The sequence below is a fragment of the Festucalex cinctus genome, chromosome 5 (genome assembly GCF_051991245.1).
Source record: "Festucalex cinctus isolate MCC-2025b chromosome 5, RoL_Fcin_1.0, whole genome shotgun sequence".
Classification (NCBI taxonomy): Eukaryota; Metazoa; Chordata; class Actinopteri; order Syngnathiformes; family Syngnathidae; genus Festucalex; species Festucalex cinctus.
Window position 1 is genome coordinate 12,368,103 of NC_135415.1, and position 27,360 is coordinate 12,395,462.

The window sequence follows — 27,360 nt, forward strand, 5'->3', positions numbered from 1 at the left end:
ACATTTTTTTAAAAATGACCAGGCATCTTAAAAAAAAAAAAAAAAAAAAAAAGACCGACATTTAGAGAAAGTGCGGAACAGCAGGCTAAATGTCAGTTCAATGTTATTTCAAGAATAAGTTTTTAAATGTTATTCCTTCTGGGTTTTTTTTAAAGGTCATTTCTTGAAGCATGGAAGCCACTTGTCGACCTTTGACCCCTGGTTCCTCACCTGTGAGCCTCACTTGTGTTTGAGGCTGCTCAGGATTTCTTCAAATTAAATCGGGTGCCGATGTCTGATGACGTAATCGTCGCCATAGTAACGTTGGCTGAGCAGACGGCAACATTTTTCAACTGGGAACCGGTGATGCAGTGACGACATTTGGCCTCACAGGGGGCGCTACATAGTCCTTTATCTATTGAAACCTTACTCAATGGTTTACATTTGTATAATTCACATCGTTGATAAACAAATAAAATGTGTATATAATACCAATAAGTCATTTGACATTTCTTTTAATGAACTCACTCTTGGGGACAACAAAATCACATTTATACATTTGTGAGGATAATCAAGGGGGAAAAGTACACATCATGAATATGAAAACATTGCAAACATGAAAAAACTTCACAGGAATTTGACCGCAAAATGATAAGCTCTTCATTGAGGACTTAATTAAATAAGGTCAACAGCAACATGGTGAGTCCACATAAATAAAACTTTACATACATAAAGAATGTTTTCTCAACAACTCAACGAGCAGGTGAAAAACACGACAATAACAATTAGCATAAAAATGCTAAAGCATGTAGCTTATCCACTGTGTTGCAGTGCTAACATGCCAAGTTAGCATCCGAGGCGTCTTTGCAATGCGGCCCGCGCATTTTGTTCATATAAAAAACTCAAAATGACCAAAGGAAAAAAAAAACCTGCTAGCCTTAGTTTAGCTTCGCAGTGTGGTGCGTGCTAGCTAACCAGCAGCTAGCGTGTAGCTCCGCCCACTCAAAATGAGTAGAAAAGAAGACTAGAAAAGTCTTACAAAAAGGTGGAAAAGGCTGCCGTTAGCATCATAGCAACACACAACACAAAAAGTCGCTTTTTGTGTTTGTTTGTTTTTTTTCCTCGCAGACATGGAGGATACTTTTGCTTTTTAGACGTCTTGGCTCGTCTTCATTTTTATGCTCGATTTAGCAACGTGGATCTGCAAAGACCAAAAGGGGGGGGGGAAATCCAGGTAAATTCAACAAATCAATTAATTCGTAACATTTAATTGCATTTTTAAAATAAAAGTACATATCATACTAATCGTAATTACCTGAGCGACTTCCATCTGTCCTTGTCCATGTTGTTGTCGGGACCTTCGCTCTCGTACGACGCCAGATACAACGCTACGAACGACAACAAGAAAATGTCAGCACGCGTCTGACAAGTGCCTCTCCGATCGACACCCCAAATCAACTTTGGCTGTTCGAGCAGGTTTTTCCAGACTCAATTGGTGATTTTATTTTAAATGATATCACAGAAACTGATCATTTGAATAGGGGTGTGTAGACTTTTGTACCATCTTCAGTGTAGACGGGCGCCGTGAGCAGATAGTGCAGAATCTTGCGGTCCTTGTCGAAGGGACACTCGACAGCCTTCCAGCTCATGAACTCGCTCACTTGCTTGGCCAACTGCCACAATTTCTGCAAAGTCAGAAGAATCGCACAAAAATAAACACAACTCTTCTAATTGTATTTGTGCCGAAGCATTCCTGCATATGTTACTGTGATTTTTATTCTCCACGCTTTTTTTTTTTTTTTTACCGTGTAACAACTCCCACATAATACTTCCAATTTACACTGTTCAAATTTCAACTACGGTAGTTTAAAAAATTCACGCCTCTCGGGCTATATATCGTCTCGTTCCACATTACTTACACTATTTGCACAATTTAACTTGTAATATCAACTTTTCCCCATTCATTTTCAATGGGACAGACATTGAACTATTTCTAAATATCACTTTCCACGCCCACTTCCGTACATATAACTTATTACTTATATATTACTAGGTGTCTGATACTGCTCAGTGGCACAGTTGGTAAAGTGCATTGTCCAGGAGGTCATAATTTCATAATTTATCTCTTAATTTACTTCATAAGCATTCCACATTCATTCAAATTTTCGCATTCAGCTATTAGCATTCAGCTTTCAGCATTCCCATGCAATTTCTCCAGAAATTGCACAAAGTCTAGTTACATGGAGATGTTTGTCTAGTAAAATGACAACTTTTTTTTTTCTTTCATCAAATTAGAAAATTTTGCCACTACCTTGTAAGTGACAACTGTTTATGACTTGTTTGTCTGATTTTGGTGTTGTTCCATTAACAAATAAAGGTCCAATAAACCCAAAATAAAATTTGTTAAAGGGATTCTTGATTCATTGAGCCTTTTTCAGCACTAAAAAGTTAATATTTTGTCTATAATTAATATGGTAATTATTTTTCATGTACAATTAATACCTTTAAAAAGTATTTCCTTTTCTTTTTTTGTTACTCACTCACACAAACACGCACACAAACTTACATGGTCTCCTGGGCGGGGAGGCGAACCCACGCCAACCGGCACTGAAGGTAAGTGACGGTTCCACTCCTCCACCCAGAGCCGTAAAAAAATAATTTTTATACTTGCTGTCAACTGATGATGACATCACCCGTGCTGAGGAAGTAGGTAATGACCAATCATGGCTCAGTACTGACCAAATCCAGAAAACAGGTGAGCCATGATTGGCCGTTACCTACTTCCTGGGTGATGTCATCATCAGTCGACAGCAAGTAGAAAAAATACTTTTTAAAGGTATTAATTGTACATGAAAAATAATGAAATTATCAAATTCATTCTGGGCAAACTATTAACTCTTTTATTGCTGAAAATTGTTTAATGATTCATGTATCCCTTTAAACAATCATTCACTGCCATTGACGAGTATACTTGTCAATTGTGTTTATTTTTTTCTCAATGTGTTTGGGTGTCTGATTCTGCTCCACTGTAAATTTCAAACTTGGAAACAACTTTACTGGTGCACAACGACCAGTAGATGGCATCGTTGGCCCATTTTCAATATATCAGCACACTTTGTGAGTCCATTGGAAGAAACGCTTGGATTTTTTTTCTATTGCTGTTAAACAATCATTCACTGCCATTGACGAGTATACTCGTAAATTTTTATTTTTTATTTATTTTTTTTCAATGGGTATGGGTGTTTTATTCTGCTCCACTGTAAATTGCAACATGACGACGAGTGACACAAAATCCCCAAAGGAGCGGAAAATACCCAAAGTGTGACTCAACTACTTCCCTTTTCTATTACAAGACACTCTTTAGGGAAGTTGACATTTCAAGAACATCGCCAAAATAAAAGTCCCCCCCCCCCCCTTTTTGTTTTTTAAATGTATTTGTAGTGACCTGGAAGTTGACGTGTCCGTTGTGCAGCCGGTTGGCGCAGCCTTCGTTGAGGAAGTAGATGTCCTTGATGAGCAGGCTGAAGAACGGGATGACGATCTGGATGGACAAACGGACAAAAAAAAAGCGTCGTCACATGATGCAAAAAAAAAAAAAAGATCAACGGCAAACCATGTGGGCTACGTTGTGCTCAACTAGTACGCAATGTTCTACAATTGTCTATTGCCTCAAAAACAAACAAACAAAAAAAGATCTAATGAAGAGTCCAGTTGTAAAATTGAAGTCACGCTGTTGGTCACAATGGTTGCATCACAACCGAGGTTGTGCGCGTGTGTGCGTGTGCGCTTGAGATCCATGTTGTTGTTGTTATGATTAAGAAAAGCCAGCATGACGGGACAGCGTGTTGCATAAGCGGAGCGGCCGCCCTGCTGTTGCCGCACGACCAAACAAACAAGCTGCAAACAGAGCGAGTGCTGATTATCGTCATGTGAAAATGTCAACGTCGGAAAAACTAAATAACTCCTCAATAACATCCGAAAATGCTGTTTTTTTTCATTTTTTTGTTTTCTACACTAAATCAACATTTTTGGGGGGGGGGAATTTGCATTCGAAACTTTTTTTTCCAAATGGATAAAAAAATTAAAAAAATAAATATGAATTTGAAATATTTTAAAAATGTTATGTTAAATTACATATAATAAAAACTGTAAAAAAAATAAAAAAAATAAATAAAAAATAAAAACCTGAACTCATCAATAACATCAGAAAACATTCTTTTGTCACTAAATCAACATTTTTTTTGAACATTTGCATTGGAAACTTTTTTTTTCAAATGGATAAAAAATTAAAAATATAAATTAGAGATACTGGGCGGCACGTCGGATGACTGGTTAGCACGTCCGCCTCCCAGTACTGAGGACTCCGGTTCGAGTCCAGGCTCCGGCCTTCCTGGGTGGAGTTTGCATGTTCTCCCCGTGCCCGCGTGGGTCTTCTCCGGGTACTCCGGTCTCCTCCCACATTCCAAAGACATGCATGGCAGGTTAATTGGGTGCTCCGAATTGTCCCTCGGTGTGCTTGTGAGTGTGAGTGGGTGTTCGTCTCTGTGTGCCCTGCGATTGGCTGGCAACCAGTCCAGGGTGTCCCCCACCTACTGCCCAAAACCAGCTGAGATGGACTCCAGCACCCCCCGTGACCCTTTTGAGGAGTAAGCGGTCAAGAAAATGGATGGATGTATGGAATTAGAGATATTTTTAAAATGTTTTATATTAAAATTACAAATAATTAAAATTGTAAAGAAAAAAAAGTATTTAATTATAAAAAAAATATATATATTATTTTTTTAAATATAACTTGTTTTTTTTTACTTTACATCTTCTTAGTGGTACTATCAACTGAGAATTAGAAAACAACAAGCAGCCTCTGAATGTCCAACCATAATTACCCCCTACCAATCCCTCGGGTGAGAGGTGACAGCAACAGGAACATACCACACACATGTTGGAACTTTCCACTTGACGACCCCTGACCTCTGTCCTGCTTGCGTAACCCGAACTCACATTCTTGAGGGAGTGATATCAAAATCACGTCGCGACCGCTGGTCATCCGAGGGGAGGCCGTGTTTGTTTTTCCCACACCGAGCGCAGCGTGACCCGTTCGTTCAAACTTGTGTCATGTTCTCCCGGCTCGGGACATTCCGGACGAGAACGGTGGCGGTGAAGACGACACGGCGCACCCCCTCATTCGCACATGCTCACAAATAAATGAAATAAGTCCATTTAAAAGCAAAAGAACAAAATGTTGCACTCATTTCAGACTGGGGGGGAAAAAAACTAACTCAGGGCGCAAAACACAGTGATGGGGCACCCCTGTCCCTCATGAAATTTTGCACAGCTTGAGAAGAAAAAAAAACAAGCAAATTTGCCCAATTTCAAGGCAGGAGAATGAGATGGTGCACCCCTTTTCACACACACCCTAAAAAATGTAAAACTGAAAAAAAAAAAGCTGATTTAAAAAACTGAATACAGTAATGGCACACCCCCAACCTTGGCAAGAAACGGAATCAAAAATAGCCATTTAAAGGCGAAAGAACAAGATGGCGCACCCCTTTTCCAAAAAACAGTCAAATTAAAACAATGCTCGCCAAAGCTGTCCTCTTCTTCTCTTTCATTTTCTCGAATAAATGGACTACACTGGACAGCGCCCTCAAGTGGCCTTACATGCACGTTGTTATTTTGTTTAATGCAAAGTTAATGTTTATGTTACTCCAATTTGAAAATATCTGCTGGCCTAAATGAGATGTCGTGTGTCCCATTTATGACGCACCACCTTTTGACAAAAACTGACGTGTAAAAATGTGGTCCTCACCTTCTCCCTGCTGCTGTTGGCAGTGATGGACCTCTGGGTGGCGCCGCGCAGCGCCGTCCTGTAGTTGTAGAAGTTTCCGGAAGGATCCATCTGGTGCTGCGGAGATTCATGACAAATACACTTTATGCAAAAGTTTTGTGACGGGATGCCCCTCCCCCACCCCTCTGCCGAGAGGACAAAAATGGCGCACCTCCAAGATATCAAACTTGGCCGTCTTGACTTTGCTCCACGTCTTCTTTAGGCGGGACACGGGACTCATATTCATGCCGGCTAGAAGTAAATATGACAACAAACACTTAACAGTAATCCCATTCGGTGCGCACCAACGCACCACATTTTCTGCCCTAAGGACAATGGTTTTAGGGTACAGTAATGGCTTTTGTAAGGGTTACCAAACTTAATAGCCCACTTCCTCACCCCCACCACAGGGGGTAACGCATGTCCAGATTAAAGTGACGCACTCTTTTCATGAGTAATTCCGTTTCATTAAAAAAAAGTTCAAATATTAGCCTTATTCTAACCCAAAGCGAGCCGCTGAAGGGGGTGCGCACACGTGGTGCAAAAAGTCTGGGGTGGGAACCGATTGCCAAACATTTTGTTCAACACTTCCTGGATCCCAGGAGACATTTTGTTTGCGTCTCGCTCACTCAGCCACGAATGGTCCAACGACAGCTGGGGTCCGAATGGCTCCGCCTCCACCCGACGCACCCACACCAAAAAAAGAAAAACATCTTGACCCCTTCTTCCGTGTGATCGGACTTTCTCCGGGCAGTATTGGCCATCTGCTTTGATTGTTTGCGCACCCCCACCACCAACGCCACATAGCGCAGGTTGACCAGATGCCCCCCCTACACACATCACACCCCCTCCTCTTATAAAGCGGGACCAGCCTTTGATCAAACACAGAAGTTAGCACCAAGTGCATATTTCAAAATTTGTCATCCGAAATGGTGGTGCGCACACTTGAGGAACTGATGTGGGATAGTGTATAATGGCAGCTTGGTATACTAATGCATATTTAAAACAAAATAAAAAAGTGAGAGTGAAGGCGCTAACTCTCCAAATAAGGACAGGGGTGCGCGGTCGATGAGCAAAACTTACAAATGATGGCCATGAGGGAGTTGAAGTTGCCGATATTGAAGCATTCGCGAGCCACGTCGATAAAGAACTCCACCAGCCGCACGCGCTGCTTCTTCTTCATGGGCTGTCAAGAAAACGACACACACAAAAAACACATAACAGAGGAAGAGCTAGACTGCAAGCGACAAATATTCGTACCAAAGTCACCGTCTCAAAGCGAAATGTTTGCTCATGCTCGACCTGATACGCAGAAATATAATTAACGTTAAAATATTTCTGGGTTGGTTTTCAACTAGTGTTGTTCCGATACCGATACTGGTATCGGCAGAGGTGCCGATACTGCATTAAAACAGTGGTATCGGTATCGGTGAGTACTCACAAGTAACATGCCGATACCATTAATTCCAACGCTAAAATAGGATTTTGGATGCAGCATCTTGTGTCTTGCTCGTGCACGACATTCACTGGTATGTGACATGTACACTCCATGCCGATCTAAGATATCCTATTGGCCCTTGAATGCTCTGAACTAATAGCAGGACAGCTTTTCATGTTGCGGAAAAAAAAAACTTAAGTATCGGTATGGTATCGGTATCGGCCAATACTGCATCGGTATCGGCCAATACTTTGGGGGCCAAAAAACGGTATCGGAACAACACTAGAACTACTTGCCAAACATAAAAATACTGTGAACTCCGATAATAACAATTCAAAGATAATGCTAAATGCTCGGTAATGCTAGCCAGATATTTAAGAATGAACATTCTGGATTTAGCCATTAGCTTTGAAGCTAATGTTTCATAGCTGATGCTAAATGTTTGGTAACGCTTGAAGTACTCTGCCAATATAAAACAATGAAGTGGGGAAAACAACAACATTTCAAAATGCTTCAAGGATTAAAAATAAAGCCTTTTTTTTCGACTACTGAGCAATCACCTTCGTGATTATCTTCCAAGCTAATGCCAAAACTTTGTTGATTATTTGGTAATGCTAACTATGACTGATATATCAATACAAGAAAAGTGAAAGTCAAATTTAAAATGTTATAGTCTGAATAAATCAAGTTGTTGTTTTTTTTTGTTTTTGTTTTGGATAGTTGACGCAGTTGACCATTAGCTCTAACCCCGGGTTTTCTCCGGTTGCGGTTGCGGTGCGGTTGCGGTGCGGTCCGGCGACGCAAGCAATTAGATTCCATTCATTCGAATGGTGCAGTTTACACCACTTGCGGGTGCGTTGCGTGTCGACTGCGGAAGGCCTGCGGCGTGCCGCAAGCCTTCCGCAAGGATAGCCTATTTTCTATTTTTGCCGGACGCCGCAGCGGTAGGCCTCCGGCAAATGGCAAGCTAGCACAAAACACATCGAGCGGGACAGGAAGACCGAGGCAGTTTCAAAATACATTTCCGGTTACCTTTCAGAATAAAACACTCGCCAGCTCCTATTTCGCAAGCTTTCAGCAAAACGTGACGTGGGCGTCGCCGGGCCATGTGCTCATTCACGGTTTAGACACCAGCGAACATGGACGAGGAGAGGTTTATATTGGAGGTGGAAAACCACAAAATAATATATGACACGGCACATCCTTTTTATAAGGACTGTAATGTATTGTGAGTTTGAATGTTCGCGATTGCTTGTTGTGCCCGTCTCGCTTGCCGTACTGAGCGGCAGCCGGACGGGGAAGACAGAAATAAAGAGTGGACCCGCACTGACCCGACTCTCGTTATTAATATACTTTACAAGGACAACCAAAAAAAGGATGCTGCATGGAATCTCATAGCAGAAGAGCACAGACATTCTGTATGTTTGTCGTTGTGAAATGCCACATGATCGCGCGCGCGCGGGCCCGCGAGACACGTTGGTAAGTGGGCGGCGACGGAGCTGCCGGACCGCAGCTGTGCGGAGCCGGTGTGGATTGACAAAAAAATTGACCCGTCCGGAGCACGCAGTCAAGACGCACCGCACCGCAACCGCACCGCAACCGCATCCGGTGAAAACCCGGGGTCAGGCTAACATCTCAAAAGTAATGCGAAACATTTGCTAAGTGCTAAAACTAGTCACAACTTGTTGTTTTTTCACTGACTGAGTAATCAAGTTCGTGATTAGCTTCAAAGCTAATGCCAAAACTTCATGTTGATTATTTGCTAATGCTAACCATAACTAATATGTCAATACAAGACAAGCGGCTAAAAGGTCAAATTTAAAATGTTAGAGTCTGAATGAATCAAGTTTTTTTTGCTACTTAGCGACGCAGTTGACCATTAGCCCCAAAGCTAACGTCTCAATGGTATAATGCGAAACATTTGTGGCTAGTCCTAACACTAGCCACAACTTACAAGGTCATATGACGCATCAATAAAGTCTATTTGAATTTGAGAGTGGGAAAATAAAAGATTTTCAATTAGTTAGCATTGACCATTAGCATTAGGTACTCACCATGCAAATCTCCGTAGCAACGAGGTAACTGAGCCTGTTGAACCAGTCCACGTAGGCCTCCAGGTTGGCGGCCTTCTTGTGGTCACTGAAGTGGCTCTGCAAAAAACAGCAACAAACACTTTGAATTTAAGCTAAGCTACTTAGCTTAGCATTACCGAGTGCAATCAGAAGAACAATAGCGAGCAGTGTAATTCCTTTGTGTGAGGTCACTGCTTGATTTTAATTCCACACATTCCTTTGGCCTGACGCCACTCAAGTCTTGGGGGTCCGCCTTCCACTTTTTGGGCCCATTGAGGGCACATGGCAGGCTCGCCCGAGGCACAATAGCAACCTTGCCTCCCCCCTTCATTACCCCGCATCCGAAATCAGCCTGTTGCCTAGCAGCCCGAGAGCCTGAGCCAGACTAGCGCACCCCCCACCCGCCCGTCTACGTCCAGCGGCAACTGTGGTTGCTAAGCGATGCATCATCTAATCCAAGATCCCGCCGGGATTTGAAGGAAATTGCTGGGCGAGAGCGCTTTTGTGTTTTTTTTTCTAATTTTACGAGCTCAGCAGCGGATATTTCTTTTGTCTTTTGGTGTCACCTGACCCTGACGTGAACTCTGAGGCGTTGTGTAAACGCCAAATCCGTCTGGACCCCGAAAAGTGGGTCAAACCACAGCCACAACATTGCATAATGGATGCCTTATCTGCTGATTTATTCAAGGAAAGGCTTTTTTTTTTTTTTTTTTTACCTTGTCGTTGTCCACCGGATCTTTCTGGACGAATGCCTGGACAAACTCCTCGGGGCCGATGTAGCTGAGCCGCTCCTGAGATAAAGGAAGAACATCATCATGAATTCTTAAATACAACCCAAGAAATGTATTTTTATCGTTATCGTAATCTGTTTCAAGAGGAATTGGAAACCGGTGGTAAAACCGATGCCACAGTTTGAGAACTGATGTTTTCACTGTTGATGTCAAGGGCGGTGGGGTTAGGATGTGGTTCCAAGTGGGTTCACGATTTTGGATTGTTTTAAGCTTCAGGACAGCCAGGAAACCATGTTTTTTTTTTTTGTTTTTTTTTTTTTAAAGATGGTTTTCCAGGTCAAGAACCTTTTCAACACAGAAAAAAAATCCTTCTATAAAACACAAACATCTAAAAGGTCTTTGTATTCGTTTCCCCATTCTGTTTCGAAAGCAAATTGTAGCAAAATAGGTAATAAAAGTGATTGTTTCAAAGCATAGCGATTAGGGTACTAGAAAGGTTTTGTGTGGTCTTGTTGGGAGTTCTAGGCCACTTGTGACCAACTTGTTTCTGAGGTCATTGAAAACCAGCAGTAGTAAAGACCGTGCTCAAAAATGGTGGGGGGTTAATTACCTTTTAGGTTTGGTGATAGGGGGCTAACCAAAATGGACTCGACAAGATTTTTGTTTTCAGCCTCAGGACTACAAGGAAACAGGAACATCATATGGGGGAAACAGAGGTCCAAAAACAGAACCTCGAAAGGTCTTTTTGGTGGTTTTCTAGGTCCGGAACTTCAGGACAACGTTACAGATGTCTAGACCACAGGAATTGTGCCAAAATGATCACTTTTAAGGCTACTGCAACCCAATCCCCCATGACTCTAGAAACCAATCAGTCTGCCGTGTTCCGGTTTTGGTTCCTCACCAGTTCTATGTGGGTCAGCTGCTGCGCCACTGTGAAGGGGTCATTGCAGATGGACATGATGTCCCTGTGGATGGCGGCCTGGGGCTTGGCCTTGAGGACGGTGAGGCGCTCAGCCACCGCGGCGTTGATCTTGACCAGAGCTTCCTCGTACTGGCTGAGGACTGTCAGCCTCCGGATCAAACCCTGGCTCAGCTGACTCACCGCCTTCCGGTAAATCTGCCGGAGGGGCAAAACAACATGCAGTTCCCGTCAAGTGGTTGTGCCGCAACTTTGGTCCCGATTCATCGTAACTGTCAAACTTTTGAGGACGGTCAAAGGCGGAAGAACCGGAAGAGCGTCATGAAAGCAGACAACAGAGATCATCGAAACATCTTTACACGATATTAAGTGACTGACTTCAAGTTAAGTAATGATCGTCGCCATTGGTGGGGCGGCACACTAGCACCCTCTGTTAATTAGCCGTCGCTGTCCAGGAAGCTTTGGGAAAATAGATGGCAGGATACGACCGCTGACATTTTGTTCTAACCTGGCAATAGCCAGATTGATATTACGCTTCACTCAAGGGAGTTCTCCGCAATATCCATCTGGCACCGCTCCACGGCAATTTGCTCGGGAAAGGCGGGACATTCTGTACAATAATTCGAGCTGATTGGACGATGTGGCATTGTACACATTTTTTTTAACCAATCACGGCCACGGATGAAAATGTCTTCGTTCTTGTCGAAGGGGGGAAAAGCACAAACATCTTATCAGCTACAAATGCACGAAGCGCCTCTCGCTGTTCAACATTCAACAAGGAAACGGTGAGGAATTCTGAAAGAACAGAATTAATTGCAGCGTCCATTCGTCCATGTTAGGTTTGTTTGTGCTGGCAGCGCCGGTGCTGGTTTCGCCACAGCTGCATGTCCCGCCCCCAAACACAGTGTCGCTTTGTGATTGGTCCGAACCCGGCGGAAATCAACGGGCTCAGTTACAAGATGTATTCTCCGGAGTTTGTGAACTCACAAATACCGCGAGAATTCATCTTGCGGGAGCAAGGTTAATTTTGTTCATCAAGTCCGTTCATCTATCTACGACCAAGTCAATTTGGAAACGCACAAATTCGCAGAGGTTGACTGGATGCCAAACCTTTTGGGTGTTTTTCTGTTAGCGATGATCTGCCTAGATCCAAAACATTTTCAGACGGCATCCAGCTGGCTCGATCCGAAGTCTTATGGACTAATGGGAAAGGCTCTCGTAAGAACCTTGAGGTTTCCCACCCCCTCCTCCAACTACTCTGAGTCGGAGAGCATTGACATGTGAACCGAGCTGGGCCAAAACCACAAAACGCCGCCGCCCGTGTTTGTGCAGTTGAACGACGTGCTCGAGGTCGATTACGCAAGCTCCTTCCCGTCGGGATCGCTACGGCCTCTCCGGTGGACCTTTGGCTTCTTGGCCTCGGGGGCAAAACAGACTCCGGTGGCCTGGACTCTGAAGAGGCCAAGATTAGATAATCATTCCCGCACTGACACACTTAACTTGGTTACATAAAGTGGGGGGGACTAAAAAACTAAACAAAAAAAAGGGTGGGGGCACACATATGTTTGACTTTGTGGACTTCTCACCACCACATCCTGCACAACTTTACCTTCCAAGTTTCAGGCTTCCAAAAGTCTGCAAAAACAAACCCTCGCAACAACTGCAACAACAAACTCAACCGGGGGAGGAACAGCCGCAACTTTTTTTTTTCCAGGGTGTGACCATGTGATGACATTTTCAGCCAATCGGGCACGGTGAGAACCGATTCCAGCGCCGTGAGACAAAACAACCGATGACTTGCAGCTGATCTCCGCAGACAAGAACGAGATTCTGTCATTTCACATCAAGCATTTTAGCAAGTTGCTTTTGTTTTGTTTGTTTTTTTACTTACTGTCATATTGGTGATAAAAATATATCAGAATAAACTGTCAGCCACACATGTAACAGGAATTCGCTAAGTTTGGATCGAGTCAACTTGAACTCATCTTGCGCGTTCAATTTTTTCTTGTTTTAAGAATATGTTCAAATATGATACGAGCAACTACACTAAAAGGCTAACGATATTGCAGAAAGCAATAAAGTATTGAATGGCATGAGAAAAGTCCGATTTTTTTTCCCGGGGTAAAAAAAAAAAGTCGAAAAATTATTTTTAAAACGTCACTCAATATTAACATTATATATTAAGAGTTCTTTTATTATATAAAAGTCAAAAAGTCACAATATTACAGAATTAAAATCATATTTTTCCAAGGAAAAAAAAGTTGCAATGTTAAGATTATTTTCATGTTTTTATTTTGTATCGTTAAAAGATTATTTTCAGGTTTTTATTTTTCAATATTTATGTATCTTTAATGAGGCATGGATGTATTTAAGACAAAAAATATATATTTTTTATATAATTTTAATTCAGATATTTCTATTTAAAAAAAAAGTATGCAATTGTTTGTAAATTTTATTTTCTTTTATTTAAAAATTACTTTCTTACAATATTTTGTAGAATTTTATTCACTTTAAAACTGAAACATGCATTTTAAAAATTGTAATACCTTTAGCTATTATTTTCACATATTGTCTTAATTCCTCTTATATATATATATATATATATATATATATATATATATATATATATATATATATATATATATATATATATATATATATATATATATATATATATATATATATATATATATATATATATATGGCAGGTTATTTGGGCGCTCCGAATTGTCCCTAGGTGTGCGTGTGAGTGTGGATGGTTGTTCGTCTCTGTGTGCCCTGCGATTGGTTGGCAACTAGTCCATGGTGTCCCCTGCCTACTGCCCAGAGCCAGCTGAGATAGGCGCCAGCACCCCCCGCGACCCTTGTGAGGAATAAGCGGTCAAGAAAATGGATGGATGGATGGATATATATATATATATATATATATATATATATATATATATATATATATATATATATATATATATATATATATAATAAAAATTCCGCCATCACATTGACTGCAAGTTCAGTCAGATTTGTAATTTAAATCCTATCAATGGCTACCAACGGTCCCTGAAAACAACAATAGTCCAAGTTTAAAAATGTACAATTTTGGTTTTGTTTGACTTGAAAGAAAAGAGTCAGAAGTGTGTGTACCATCCATTTTTGGCAAACACCACCAACGGAGCGCCAATCTTCTCCATCTGCCTTTCACTATCGCTAATGACAGACAATCTTACGAGGCCGCAATGCGAGCGGTTGCGGTCTGGACGCACATCAGCAGCAGATGTTGGAGTGCGCACTCTTCTTTCACCTCCGCAAAGATGCACAAAATGTTCCAAAAGGTTAACAACAATCACAAATGTGACGAGCGGGATTTGCTCCCGGCTAACGTTGAACTTTTTGTAGGACGTCTCGCGTCCGTGGAGTGCATCTTCTAAAAAGGCGCCTTTATTATTATTCAGATTACGTGTCTTGTGACTAGTGACTATAAGACTTTTTTTTTTTTAAAGCTGTGTCAATTTTCCACAAACTTGTGATTGGAGGAAGCGCATGTATCATTGCAGTCAATATACAGGCAGAATTTTTATTACATATATATATATATTTTTTTTTTTTATGAAATATAATGGGGAGGAATTAAGACAATATGTGAAAATAATAGCTAAAGGTATTAAATATTTTAAAATACATGTTTCAGGTTTAAATAAAAGTGAATAAAATTCTACAAAATATTGTATAAAAGTAATTTTAAAAAGAAAAAATACAAACAATTGCATACTTTTTTTTTGTTTACAGAAATATAGCAATTAAAATTATATAAAATAAAACAATTTTTAACAGAGTATAACTCAATTTTTAAAATGGGTTTTGTTTAAATGTACCAAAAAGGTCAAAAAGATGATTTTCTAATAAGTAAAAATACTTAATTAAAAATTATATCAACAAAAAAATAAGCTAAGCAATTTTATGAAGATGGAGTCGAGGGGGGGTAATATGAGATAAACAATTTATAAGTTTAGAAAAAATATTAAGGAAACATTAATAAAAATCCATACATTAAATTTGCAAAAATTAAAATTTTACTACAAAAATTAAAATTATTTTAAGAACTAGAAATATATCAAGCAAAACGTTATAAATAAAAAAATAATAAACAACATTTTAAAAAATTTGGGGGAAAAATTATCTCTATCAGTTGTATGACTACAAGACTGTGCCAATACTTTTGCAAATGTATAACTTAAATTAAAATGATAAAAACATGTAGAAAATGTATAAAAAGACAATATTGGCATTTCAGGGAATGCGAGTCAATCTCATGACATCACTGTTAATGTGTCACGTATTGATTTTGAGATTAAAAGGGGATCTATACTAATGACGAGTCATGTGAAACCTGCATGGCAAACAAGCGAGGGAGGGAGGGAGGGGGGGTTTCGAGTTTGTCAGCGCTAATGGGCGTGGGGGGTGGGGGGGTCTCCCATTTGGACAGATGGATGTTTGCCTTCCCCATCTGCTCTTTACAAGCTCCTCCTGCTGCTTTATTGTTTAGCATCCAACACCCCCAAAACACGCGCAATAAAACAAACAAGCGGTTCCCATGATAGAAACACACCAGCGTGTGTTATGCTAACTAGTAGCACAATGCTAACAGGTGACCCTAACAGGTGGCAAACTACTGCTACTACGCTGAAGTTAGGAAAGAATAGCGTTTCTTGTGAATAGGCTAGCTTAGCATTAGCATCCGTTTGTTTTTTTGTTTTTTTTCCATGTCCCCTACCTCATCTCCCGTCGAGAGCCGATGCGTGAGCTCCTTCAGGCTACGCATCATCCGCTCGTCCCGGAAATCGTAAGGGAAGGTTTCCGTCCACTCTGTTAACAGCTGGAGGATTTTTGGCGCGATCTTCCTGAGTCGTATCTGGAACGTAAGCAAAGATCCGCGAGTGAGTGTTGGATTTGCTTCAGCGGCAACGTTTTGAGTTCAAGATCGTTGCAGTGGCCACCTTGTCGGCTTGGGGATCGCCGAGTCGTTGCTGTTCCACGCACATGTGGCACACTTTGGACATGAGCTCGTACGGATGGATGAAGAGGCGAGAGCTCATCAGGAATGTGAAGATGTACGTCCGCTGTGGACGGGAGGAACAAATCGGGTCACAAAGCAGGAGAAATGGCCGCCTTCTCGTGTCTTTTTGAGCAGGGCTTCTTGAGACTTTATTGTGTGTCTACTTACGGTGTCTACCCAATGTCATGTTGCAAAGCCAAACTGCACTCTGGGGCTGAATTTTTTTTAAATTCTCTTGGTGGCTAATTTTCTGATGTGGAAAATGGCTAAAATGAGCCACTAAAATGGCCGCCTTCTTGTGTCTGTTTGAGCAGGGCTTCTTGGGAATTTTTTTTTTGTGTCTAGTCATGAAAGACATGTCATGTTGCTAAGTCAAACTGCACTCTGGGCCTAAATTAAAAAAAAAAAACAAAAAAAACTTTGGTGGCAAATTTTCTTATGTGGAAACAGCTAAAATGGCCGCCGCCTTATGTCTTTTTAAGCAGGGCCATTTGAGACTTTTTTTTTGTGTGTGTGCGTCTACTCATGATAGACATGTCTACCCAATGTCATGTTGCTAAGTCAAACTGCCCTCTGGGGCTAAAAAAAAAACAAACAATAAAAAAACTCTGACGAATTTTCTGATGTGGAAATGGCTAAAATGAGCCGCTAAAATGGCCGCCTTCTCGTGTCTTTTTAAGCAGGGCTTCTTGAGACTTTTTTTTTTTTTAGCATTAGCATCTACTTATAATAGGAAAACCTAACAAATTTTATGATGCTATGTGAAACTGGCATTAACAAATCCTTCAGGACTACTGAAACAAAAATCGACCCTAACATGGCAGGTTCAAACCAAGATGGCAGACCTCCCGTGTCTTTTCGAAATGTACCAAATGTCAAACAGGCTTCAAGGACTGGCTTTTCAAACAATCTTACAGTCAGATAATACTCACATCTGGATAATAGTCAACCGTGGGGAGCAGGTGTCGAATGAGGGCCTCCAAGGATCCGGACGCCAAGTTGTTGTCACGGTAGTAGAGTCCAGAGTAGACCTCCTCCTTGGCCTGGTAGAAGTTTTTGTTATAGCCTCCGGCGCTGTGCGGTGTCTGAGGCATGTTGTTGTTGTCCTGCAAAAAACAAGACAAGCCGGTCAAGAACCGCAGACGCTGACGCAGGGACGGTCCAAAAGTGAACGGCCAGCGTAGACGTTTTTTTTTTTTTTTTTTGAGACGCACAGTGGACCGTTTTAAAGCTAACGGCATTTTGGCTTTGTTTTGTTTGGACGTGAGCGCTGAAGAGGAAAACCACGGTCTTGCAAGAGCCGGAATGCCGCACCAAATTAGAGGTGACCACTATTACGCCTCGGAGACGTGCTGCCAAACTGAACCCTCCACGACCTCACCGAGAACCACAGAAAAGCGAAACGAGCACCGGCCGACGCCCCGAAAGAAGACAAAACAGTTAAGGAGGCTGAAGACAAGATGAAAAAACGGTCAAGATGGAAATTCGGGACAGACAACAGTGGCGCTAATTAGCACTGTTGGTTACTTGTTGCTATAAACACACGTCTCAAAAGTCATGCTTAAAAATGGCCAAAAGAAAATGCCCTACTAATGTTTTGTTTTTTTCTAGAGTTGCGCCATTAAAAGATAAATATAAGTTTGTGAAATGGGTTCTTGTTCTTCTGTTTTGTATGTGTGTAATGTTGATCTCTAGCAAAGCAAAGAAAACAAAACCGGCCTTTATAAGCAACATTAGGAAGACGCAAGTTCTAAAATCCTGACAAAAAAAAATACTCTTGCTTTGTAAACAATAAATAATTTATAATTTTAAAAGTTGATTACATTGGTTAATTTAGTTAGCTAGCGAGCTAGCTAAAAAAAATGTAAACAAATGAGCATTCTTTCTTTGTCTTTGTTAAAGTTAACCCTGTTTGTGATCTGGCTATGCTAACATGCTAGCATGCTAAAAGCTACGATGTAAACAAAGATGGACTCTTTTTTTTTTCTTTATGTTTTTTGTGTGAGCGTGGCTGCCACATGGCGTGGCAGATGTTCCCGCTGCCTGGCTCTCTTTTCTCATGGAAATGTCCCACACTTTTGTGGTGATGAATAGTGGCGACGCACGTGGACTTCATGTGAGGGCACGGGTGTGAAACTTGTTTGTGTTAAAGGTTCAGTTCTGGTTTGTGAAGTAAATGTACCCAAAAATGTCAACTTCAAACAAAAATATGTACGGCTTCTTGAGACTTTTTTTTTTTTTTTTTTTTTTGGGGTCTACTCATGATAGAGATTCTACCAAATTTCGTGTTGCTAACTGAAACTACAGTAGATTCAAGTGTTGATTTTTTTTTTTAACATTAACTCATTCAAACCCAAAAACGTGAAAATACGTTTTTTTTTAACTGTGACCTTCACTCCAAAATACACATTTGTGTGTTTTTAATGTTTTTTTTTTGTTTTTTTAATGCAAGAGCATACAGAAGGCTTTAAAGCAGCTTCTGACATGAAGAGGTTGCTTAAACCAATGGTTATTACAAAAAACCGGCTAGCAGGTGGCAGCAGAGTATAAGAGATAAGCCAGGGACATGTTGATACAAGCTATAATAACTTAGCTATATTCTAATGCTAATTGCTGCAAAACGGAAACAGTTACTAATATATTTTTCTGATAAAAGAAGAGACTCTACTCTTTCTTTTGATAGGTTCCATGTTTTTGTTTTTTGTTTTTTTTATTTTTATTTTTATATAGGAATAGAACACAATATTCTGTGGGACTTGCAATATCAGTAAAACAGCCGGGAGCGAAGCGGGCTGGTTCAGTGAAAATGACTGGGAGTGAATGAGTTAATATCAAAGGACCACTTGAAATTCCAACAGTGAGTGTAAAATGGCCGCTCTAAAGCGAATGATCAAACTTCTTGCGTCTTTTGCGTCGCGTCTCCTGAGACTTTTGCGGGTCTATATATACCCCTGAAAGACATGGCAACCAAATCTTTTTGCTGCCAAGTGAAACTAGCTCCGGGGACTGAATTTTCTTGGACCCGAATGCTTCTGGGATGAGGTATCAGGTGTTACAAACGCTTGTTTGATCAGGCCGAGTGAAGCAAGCCAAGAGGGAATGTGGCGCGTGACATCACTTTGGACAACAAACGGGAACAATCGGCAAAAAAAGGCCTGAGGTGGGATGATGTCATGAGAAGGTAAAAGTGCTTTTGGGACACACGACACCGCCTCCTTGGATCGGATCAGGTGTCGTACTTTGATCGAATGTGTCATTGAGTGGAGATCAATAGTGCTGAGTCAATTAATTCAGTAAGACAAGACAATTATTTTGTGCTCACGACAGTTTGATGTTAGTTCAGAAAGCGCTATTTTGGCACACTGCCGTTGATTGAGATTTTGTGTCAATTGAGAGTAAACAAACAAACAAGCGAGCAGGGACTTTGTTTACATTGTGTGTGTTTTGCCATCTGGCTACATGAGGACGAATCTGATACATTGGGCTTATTTGCACGTAAATTTGGATAATATTCAAAGTTCAATTCTGATCCTCATTTTGGAATATGGCAACAATGGCGGTCAACAGGCCACAATATTAGGTACAGCTTATGGCACTTTCTAATGCAGTGCAATATAAAAATGCAAACTTTTGCCAAAAAAATAAAAAATAAAAGTTAACTCAAACTGGAAATGCAGAAGTAGACGACCACATCTATGAGCATTTTGCAACCACAAAAAATGAAATGTGGCCAAGTCAAGAGGACATTAGAGATTAATTCGATTAAGTTGCAGGAGAGGCGGCGGGAATCCTCTTAGCCAGAAGGTGTGCAAGTGTGTGTGGCTTCAAACAATCAAGAGCAATGAAAAGACACTGCCATTGATTCAAATTACAGTACAAGTGTGAAGTTTCGTGATCAATTCAAGTGAATGGGTGAGTTGGGATCATTAAGGTGGCCCTGAGTCAGCAAAAAAAGCACTTTATAATAGTTACTATTACTGTATGGGGGAAAAAATAAACATAAATGAACATACATAAATGCACATTAAAGGCCTTTATTTATTTTACTCCACCTAGTGGTTGATATTCATATTTTTATTATGGACTTGTTTTTTCCCTACACCCTTGTACATGCTACTAAATTGGCTTTTGCTTTAAAAAAAAAAAAACACCTTTTTTTTTTCTTCCCCAATCAGATTTTGCTTACTTTGTTTTTTAAGTATTATCATTTATTGTATTTATTTTCATTTCGTTTATTTTAAATAAAAAAACAATCCTTGGTTGGTACATACCTTTTTTTTTTTTTTTTTTTAATCTTTCCTCTTATTTTATTTATTTTTTGTTAGTCTATTATTGCAATTTTTTCCTCCACCCTGATACATTCAATTTATTGCATAGATTTTCTTTCCTCCAAATTATTTTACAGGCACGAGCACGCACACAAATTTGTATTCAGTTTACCTCCACTCCAGGTGCGCGTGCGTCCTTTTCCACAAAAAAAAACAAAAAACAAACTCCAATCGTCCCAATACTTTTGTCCACCTCACGTCAAATCACTTGAGAGTTCGATAATGCAACTAGAAATAAGAAAAGAAGAAAAAAAACGAAACGAAAAAAAAAAAAAAGATCCAGACAAGAGAGCGGGGTGACCGCGAAGTGAAAGCCGCGTGAAGGCGCGTGATCTCCGGCGTGAGTGAGCGACGTTCCCCTGTGCGGTTCTCCGGCTCGGTCTGAGGCATTCAGAGCTCAGCGCGAAGATGCCGACTTTTAAGTGCGATGCCGGCAGCCAATCAGAAGAGAGGCGCGCCGCCCGGCCACGCCCCCTCTTGTCTCCAGTAGGTTTCTCTTTCTTTCTATTGTCTCGGTTCCCCCTCCAAGTTGGTTTTTCCACCACCCTCGCATCCCCATTTTCGATACGTACGAGTTTCTGTTTCACAGAAAACAGAATTTGATTTCTGAAAGAATTAACCTACAAAAGGGTTATAAATAAAATAAAATGAAAACTTTGTTTTTGGCTTTGCTACTATTGATGGAAAACAAATGTGATGATTTCCATTATTTCCATACGAATCCTAATTTTGACACATCTCATTCACATTTAAAGCGTACGTGTTACATAAAGTGAGAATAATTAAGTGGCACAGATGGAAGTTTTGCCGTTAATCCGTCTGGAATGACCACGGAAAGTCATGTGGGCAACACATAACAAATATTAGAGTCCTCTCGTCAGTCAGGATTGCTGGAAATGGATGAAAATAAATTCAAACAAAAATGCATGTCAGATTTTCTGTCTTTTTGGACATGGCTTCTTGACTTTTTTGTGGGTCTAGTCATGATAAGACGGACAAATTTGAAGTTACTACATGAAACTGGTTATGGGAGCCGATTTTTTTTTTTTTTTTTTTTTTAAGAATACTCCCATAAGCTTTGTCATTGTAGGACCACTGAAAAGGACCCTAAAATGGCTGCCGCAAACCAAAATGGCAGACCTAATGTCTTGTCAACCTGCTCTGCTGACTTCTGATAAACATACCCAACCTGGGCAAAATTTGACAAGCACGTGTTTACATTACACAAGCGCAATCCGGATCAGATCCAGATTGAGTCCTCACCACGATGGCAACAAAACCACAGGAGCAGACAGTGGAACCTCGTTTTAAATTATTTTAATTTTCGTCTTTGGTGAAAATGTGACACAGTTCGCCGGACACCTCTGTGGCCCCGCCTCTGCATTTGCACGACGACCGCTCCCGGACCAGGCAGGTGAGGAGCTCCAGCACCTGGATCCGGTGCTCCATGTGGGCCTTCTCCCGCCTCTCCTCCCTCTCGGCCGACTCGTGCTGCCGCTGGAGCCACTGGCCCAGGAGCTCCTGGTGCCGGGCGGCCTGCTCCTGCCGTTGCGTCTCCAGCTGCGCCAGGAGGGCCCGCGTCTCGGAAAGCAGCTGCTGGTAGCAGTGTGTCAGGTGCTGGAGGGCGGGGTCGGGTGCGGTCGGGGTAGCCGCATGCGACGTCGGCGGAGGAGGAGAGCCGACAACTTCCACGGTGGGCGCTGCGACACAAGGAAGACCGAGGTTACAATGAGACAAGTCCAACCGGGTATTCGCTCTCCCCAGCCACTTCATCCGGCTCTTCCAGATGGGGACCCCAGGTGGTTTCACAGGGGCGTTTGTGGACAAATAAAATGTGATAATTGGTCGGATTTTTCCAGAGGACATCATCAGGAAGGTGCCCGGGAGGCATTCAACCAGATGCCCGAGCCACTTCATCTAGCTCCTCAATGTGGAGGAGCAGTTGGCTCTACTCTGAGCACGCTCCGAATGATGGATGACTGGGGGCCGCATGGCTCAATGGTAGAGTGGTTGTGTCCTTGAGCAAGGCACTGAACCCCCAGTTGCTTCTGATGTAGTGAATGTGAAGTCAGATTAATAAACTCATTTGCTCCCAATAACTTATAAATATGTTGTTTTTTTACGTTTTACATGTCCCAAAGACGTATTTATACTTTTTTTTTTTTTTTTTTTTTCATGCTCGAGCATACAGAAGGCTTTGATACAGCCTCTAAACTGCAAAGAATGGTTGCAGAAATTGTAGTTATTACACAAACGGTCAGCAGGTGGCAGCAGAGGAAAGGAGATCAACCAGGGTCATGTTGGAAAAAAGCTCAATTACTCACAATTCTAAATAGATTTGTGAAAATTGATTAAACTTAGCTATATTCTAATGCTAATTGCTGCAAAATGGAAACAGATAGCAATATATATACATTTTTTTCCTGTTGAAAGAAGAGACTCTTAATCTTTGAGCTTGAGCCCGCATAAAGTTGAACTGTATAGAATGTGCACTACAGGCGATCTTGATTCTTGATGATCTTTGAGCTTTCTGAGATCATCAACACATTAACAGTTAATGAATGAGTTAATGATTAACTCATTCAAACGCAAAAAATTAAAAAATTCGTTTTTTAATAATTTGTCCGTCACTCCCAACTCCCAAAAACGTATTTATATGTTTTGTTTTGTTTTTTTAAATGCTAGAGCATAGAGAGGTTTTGGTGCGTATTCAGCAGAAAAGGCTCCACGGCTGTGTATTTGGATCTTTCTGTCATCCAGTAAATAGTTCAAGTGAGAATATGCATTTTTCTGGCTATTATTAGTATAGCAAGCATTCAAAATAAAAGAACCGGTTAAAGTTTCCATCAGAATTTTACATTTCTGTCCTCCGACACACCTGATTCTAAAGATTGGGATCGTTATCAGGCTTCTGCAGAGCTTATTATATCAATCAGGTGTGTTAAAGAATGGAAACATCTAAAACCCTGCGGGACTCCGACCCTCGAGGACCAGGATTGGGGAAGCCTGATCTAACCAGATGCCCGAGCCACCTCATCTAGCTTCTCTCGATGTGGAGGATTTTTTTCCATCATCGTTTTGTTTCGATTACTCCGTTTATTTATTTTTCATTAATTTTTTAAATAAAAGCATACCGGCAGGTTGACGATGGACAGTCAATCCCAAAACAAGATCCTGGCGTGTCTCTCGCAGGGGTTCCGGCAATCCGCCATCGCTCAATTCTGAATCTTGGCCGTTTTCCATCTTGACGTGGAAGTCCAACGGCCACGGTTGATGGCCTCCGTTTTCCTCAGAGGAGCTTGTCGGCTGCTCTCTTCCTGCGGAGCTTAAAACGCGTTTGGCAAATTCCGCCACGGGCGCACGGAAGCGAGGACCGACAGAATTTCGCGGGTCGTCCGCTGGCCTCCCCAACACGGCGTCCATTTGGTTGAAGTACTTGAAGGTGCACGCCCGGGACGCGTCCGAGCTCCGCTGTAGCTTGGCGCGGGCGTAGTTGGCCTTGAGGGTTTTGACACGAAGGCGGCACTGGTGCGGACTGCGCGAGAAGCCCGCGTCGCTCATGCGGGCCGACAGGTGCTTGAAGACGTGGCGGTTGCGCAGGTTCTCCGACAAACTCTTCTGAACGCGCTGGTCGCTCCAGGCGCACAGCAGCACCTGCGTCTCCTCGGCCGTCCAGTTGACCGAGCGCTCGGCCTCCCGCTTGCCTTGAAAAGACAAAAAAAAAAAAGTCAGGATCAGGGATGCATAATTTGAGAAAGTTGTGCACTGTCTCATGAATGATTGCCATGTTTTTACCTTTTGCTAACTAGGTGTGCAATGACGTGCTCGTTCTATGTCCAAACTTAGACAACGTTAAGGAAACGTTTATTGTGACGCTGTGAAATGCATCTCCACCCTCACATACACAATAAGTAATCATACGCATACCATATCATAATATGGACATTATTCCAACTGTGACGAACTGTTCTGCAAGTTCTTGACAACTCCTAGCCAGGTAACTTAGCAGAGTATTCGCAGACATTTTCCAAAGGAAAACACCCACTTCAAACTACATCAATCACGGAGTTAAGTTAGCACTAGAACACCTTGAATAAAGCGTCCAGGTGGAATGAATCAATATTTAATCACAAAATGTCGGGAAAACTAACCAGGAAGTGGCGATGCTAGCTGTTGTTAGCATGGTTAGTTGGCGTCACACAAGTCGGCGGAACAAACATAAAACGTAAGATTTACAATCAATGATAAAATAAATGTCATTAAAAGGCATTCTTACGTCTCGTGGTGGACACAGAAGTTGTGGAATTGATGGTTGGTAGATTCATTTTTGGACGGCGAGCTGCGAGGAATGTAAACAACAGCGCCGCCACTTCCGGGTGAGGGTGGCGAGCATGTGACGTCACCAGGAGAGCGACGGCACCAGTAAACATTGCAGATCCATGCAAAAAATGTTTCTCATTAAAGTTAAGAAATCTTTCAGTATTCAGTACAGGAAATCTGTATTTTTAATTTAATTTGTTTAAAATGTTTTTAATCTTTAACAGCTAAAATCAATCTGATTAGTTCTTTCACCTTTTTTTTTTAATCGTCATGATCCTCTGTTTCATGTTTCATATATTTAATTCTTTGTTCAACTTTTTAACATAAATTATAATAGTGAATTTATATTTAGTGTATATTAGATTTGTTGCAATATTTTAAAGGTGCATGTAAAATATATAAAACAAAAAGTAAATATATAGAATAAAAATATATTTGTATAAAACCAATGCATTATTTCAATAAAATATATTTTAAAATGCATGCAACTAAGGCTGTATGAGAAAATTCTGCCTTTTCTTATATGTTACTTTCCAAATTTTAGATATCTCTCAGGAAGGAAATGCCAGCTATGTGTATTGACATTGATTTGTGAGAAACTATGCCTGCACTTCAGAATGTGTATTTTGAATATCACGGGAGGAAACGTCTCGTCTCCTTCAGGGTGTCTCAGATTTCTGAGACGTGTCCTCATCTGCTGCAACCCCCTACTCGTAGCATCACAACCCCCCAAAGCAGGCCCCTCATTCCACAAACAATTATGTGTGGGGAGGTGCATGCATGTCTGATCTCCTGCGGGAACATTTGCACGTTCACCATTCAGCTTTTGTTCTTTAGGCCTGTTACATGTCAATCATCAGCATGAGAATCTACATTTTAAAAAAAAAGGTCATATGAAACGCTTTCATGTGCTTAAACCGCATGGAAAAACGAAGTTTGGCAACACCACAAGGCAATTGGAATCTACAAGGGAAGCGACGGCCCCTTGCCAGGCCCCATTTTACTTATAAAAAAACAAACAAAACAAAAAAAACATACAATCTGTAAACAAACAAATCACATTTCACGTTTGATGTCAGAAAATAAAGATAAAGAAATAATTTGTAGAATGTTCAGGAATAAAAATAAAATTCAAATAATAAATGAATGAAAAAAATAAAGTAAAACAATATTAAAATATATAATGATATATAATAATAATAATATAACAATATAAAATTATTCCGTAAGAAATAAAGAAAAATGTGAATTACAAGGAATAAAGTAAACTGAAAAACAAATAATTTAAGTTAAAAAAAAATGATTAAAATGGACGGGGAACAACAAAATAAAATCTAAAAAAAGAATAGGAGAATATTATCTAAAAAGTCATGAAAATGGAAAATAAAAAGTGAAAATTATTAAACAAGTCAATTCCAGTAATTGAATGGAAAATACAAAAATTGACAATTTTATGAAATCACTTTTTAAAAAAGAATATTATTATAAATAAGTCAGTTTCAGTAATCAAAATGAAAATGCAAAAAGTGAATTTTTTTTACTAAATCACTTTGGGGGAAAAAAAAAAAAAAAAGTCAATTCCAGCAATCGAATGGAAAATACAAAAAGTGAAAATTTTACTAAATCACTTTGAAAATATATATTATTAAAAAAGTTAATTCCAGTAATTGCAATGAAAATGCAAAAAGTGAAAATTTTATTTAATCACTTTTTTTTCTTTTTTCTTTTTTTTTTTTTTAATGCGAATATGTACCCTGCAACTGCACATGACACCTGAGCACAAGTCGCTCTTTACTGACTCTGTGGCGCAACGGTAGCGCGTCTGACTCCAGATCAGAAGGTTGCGTGTTCAAATCACGTCAGGGTCATTTCTCTTGCCGTTGTTGGGTTGCTCAACAACATTTGATAGTTTTGGTGACTTCCTGTACTGTGCAGTTAAGATGCCATGGTGCAGATCTGAAGGCGTGGGGGTATAACTCAGTGGTAGAGCATTTGACTGCAGATCAAGAGGTCGCTGGTTCAAATCCGGATGCCCCCTTTGGAACACTTTTGGTCACAATTTACATAATTAGCCTTCTTACCCAATTTGCGATTTTGGAAGCCCAGAAAGAATTCCAAGAATGTCTTTAGGTCTTCGTTTGTGTTTGTTGTGGAAACTGGATCTTATCGAGAACCTCCTCTTTCACTCGCTGACCTGCTTTTTCTCACAACGGGAAGAAGAATTTCACGGCGGGAGGGACGACGACGAGTTAATTGATTGTCCTTTGAGATGACAGGTTTGAAGTGACACCATTTCCTCACTTATCTCTTTATCTCGCTCTATCAGCGCAGAACAGGAAGCAAAACGTCACCGGGGGAACGCTAATGAAACAGCGGCTACCATCAAGTGCTTGTTCAGCTTCGGTTCACTATTTTTCTTAAATTTCAATTCAATTCAATTTTATTTCATTCTATTAAATACATAAATGAAAAGGTTATGTTAACTGCCCCTGATCAACAACAACAATAAAAAGTAATCAACACAGAATAAATGACAGCGAGCGGTCAAGAAGCTTTCAATATGACAATTCTATATAATAATTCAGAAGTATGTCCTTGTGCTATATGTATTTTTCCAGTAATTGAGCTTTTATCAAGTTTTTAAAAATACAGATAGACTGAGATGATTTTGTTTTACAATCTAGATTGTTCCATAAACT

General features: G+C 40.7%; 2 protein-coding genes and 2 non-coding genes across 5 annotated transcripts in view; 2 read left to right on the top strand and 2 right to left on the bottom strand.

The window, feature by feature from the left end:
• Nucleotides 1-468: 468 nt before the first annotated feature.
• The window catches only part of rasgef1ba (RasGEF domain family, member 1Ba), a 40,750-nt gene continuing 13,858 nt past the window's right edge, over nt 469-27,360 (bottom strand). Inside the window, exons 1-14 of one of the 2 annotated variants that reach the window (XM_077520502.1) lie at nt 20,454-20,816; nt 16,946-17,119; nt 15,955-16,077; nt 15,732-15,869; nt 10,946-11,161; nt 10,030-10,104; nt 9,296-9,391; nt 6,887-6,989; nt 5,976-6,055; nt 5,786-5,881; nt 3,425-3,520; nt 1,541-1,664; nt 1,295-1,367; nt 469-1,180 (exon numbers count right to left, since the gene is read on the bottom strand). In XM_077520502.1, coding sequence (XP_077376628.1) covers nt 1,156-1,180; nt 1,295-1,367; nt 1,541-1,664; nt 3,425-3,520; nt 5,786-5,881; nt 5,976-6,055; nt 6,887-6,989; nt 9,296-9,391; nt 10,030-10,104; nt 10,946-11,161; nt 15,732-15,869; nt 15,955-16,077; nt 16,946-17,107 — 1,407 coding nt within the window. In that variant the 5' untranslated portion in view covers nt 17,108-17,119; nt 20,454-20,816 and the 3' untranslated portion in view covers nt 469-1,155. Of the gene's footprint in view, nt 1,181-1,294; nt 1,368-1,540; nt 1,665-3,424; nt 3,521-5,785; nt 5,882-5,975; nt 6,056-6,886; nt 6,990-9,295; nt 9,392-10,029; nt 10,105-10,945; nt 11,162-15,731; nt 15,870-15,954; nt 16,078-16,945; nt 17,120-20,453; nt 20,817-27,360 lie in introns of those variants that run through there. The other variant, XM_077520501.1, reaches the window with a different exon arrangement.
• LOC144018414 (uncharacterized) lies at nt 21,632-24,809 on the bottom strand. Its single transcript, XM_077520506.1, has 3 exons — nt 24,618-24,809; nt 23,476-24,045; nt 21,632-22,041 (listed from the first exon to the last, which is right to left on the bottom strand). Exons 1-3 carry the CDS (start codon nt 24,769-24,771, stop codon nt 21,659-21,661), a joined length of 1,107 nt encoding a protein of 368 aa, XP_077376632.1. The 5' UTR covers nt 24,772-24,809; the 3' UTR covers nt 21,632-21,658.
• Nucleotides 26,458-26,529, top strand: trnaw-cca (transfer RNA tryptophan (anticodon CCA)). Its single transcript has one exon. It is a non-coding gene; the product is annotated as a tRNA-Trp (tRNA).
• trnac-gca (transfer RNA cysteine (anticodon GCA)) lies at nt 26,628-26,699 on the top strand. The gene has a single exon. It is a non-coding gene; the product is annotated as a tRNA-Cys (tRNA).

Excerpts from the sequence above, each read along its gene's own strand:
- LOC144018414 (XM_077520506.1), bottom strand. The coding sequence starts at position 24,771 with ATGTTTACTGGTGCCGTCGCTCTCCTGGTGACGTCACATGCTCGCCAC. Across the intron at positions 24,046-24,617 it reads TTCTGTGTCCACCACGAGAC|GCAAGCGGGAGGCCGAGCGC; the intron begins GTAAGAATGCCT and ends TGTCTTTTCAAG. Across the intron at positions 22,042-23,475 it reads TGTCCATCGTCAACCTGCCG|CGCCCACCGTGGAAGTTGTC; the intron begins GTATGCTTTTAT and ends CTTGTGTCGCAG.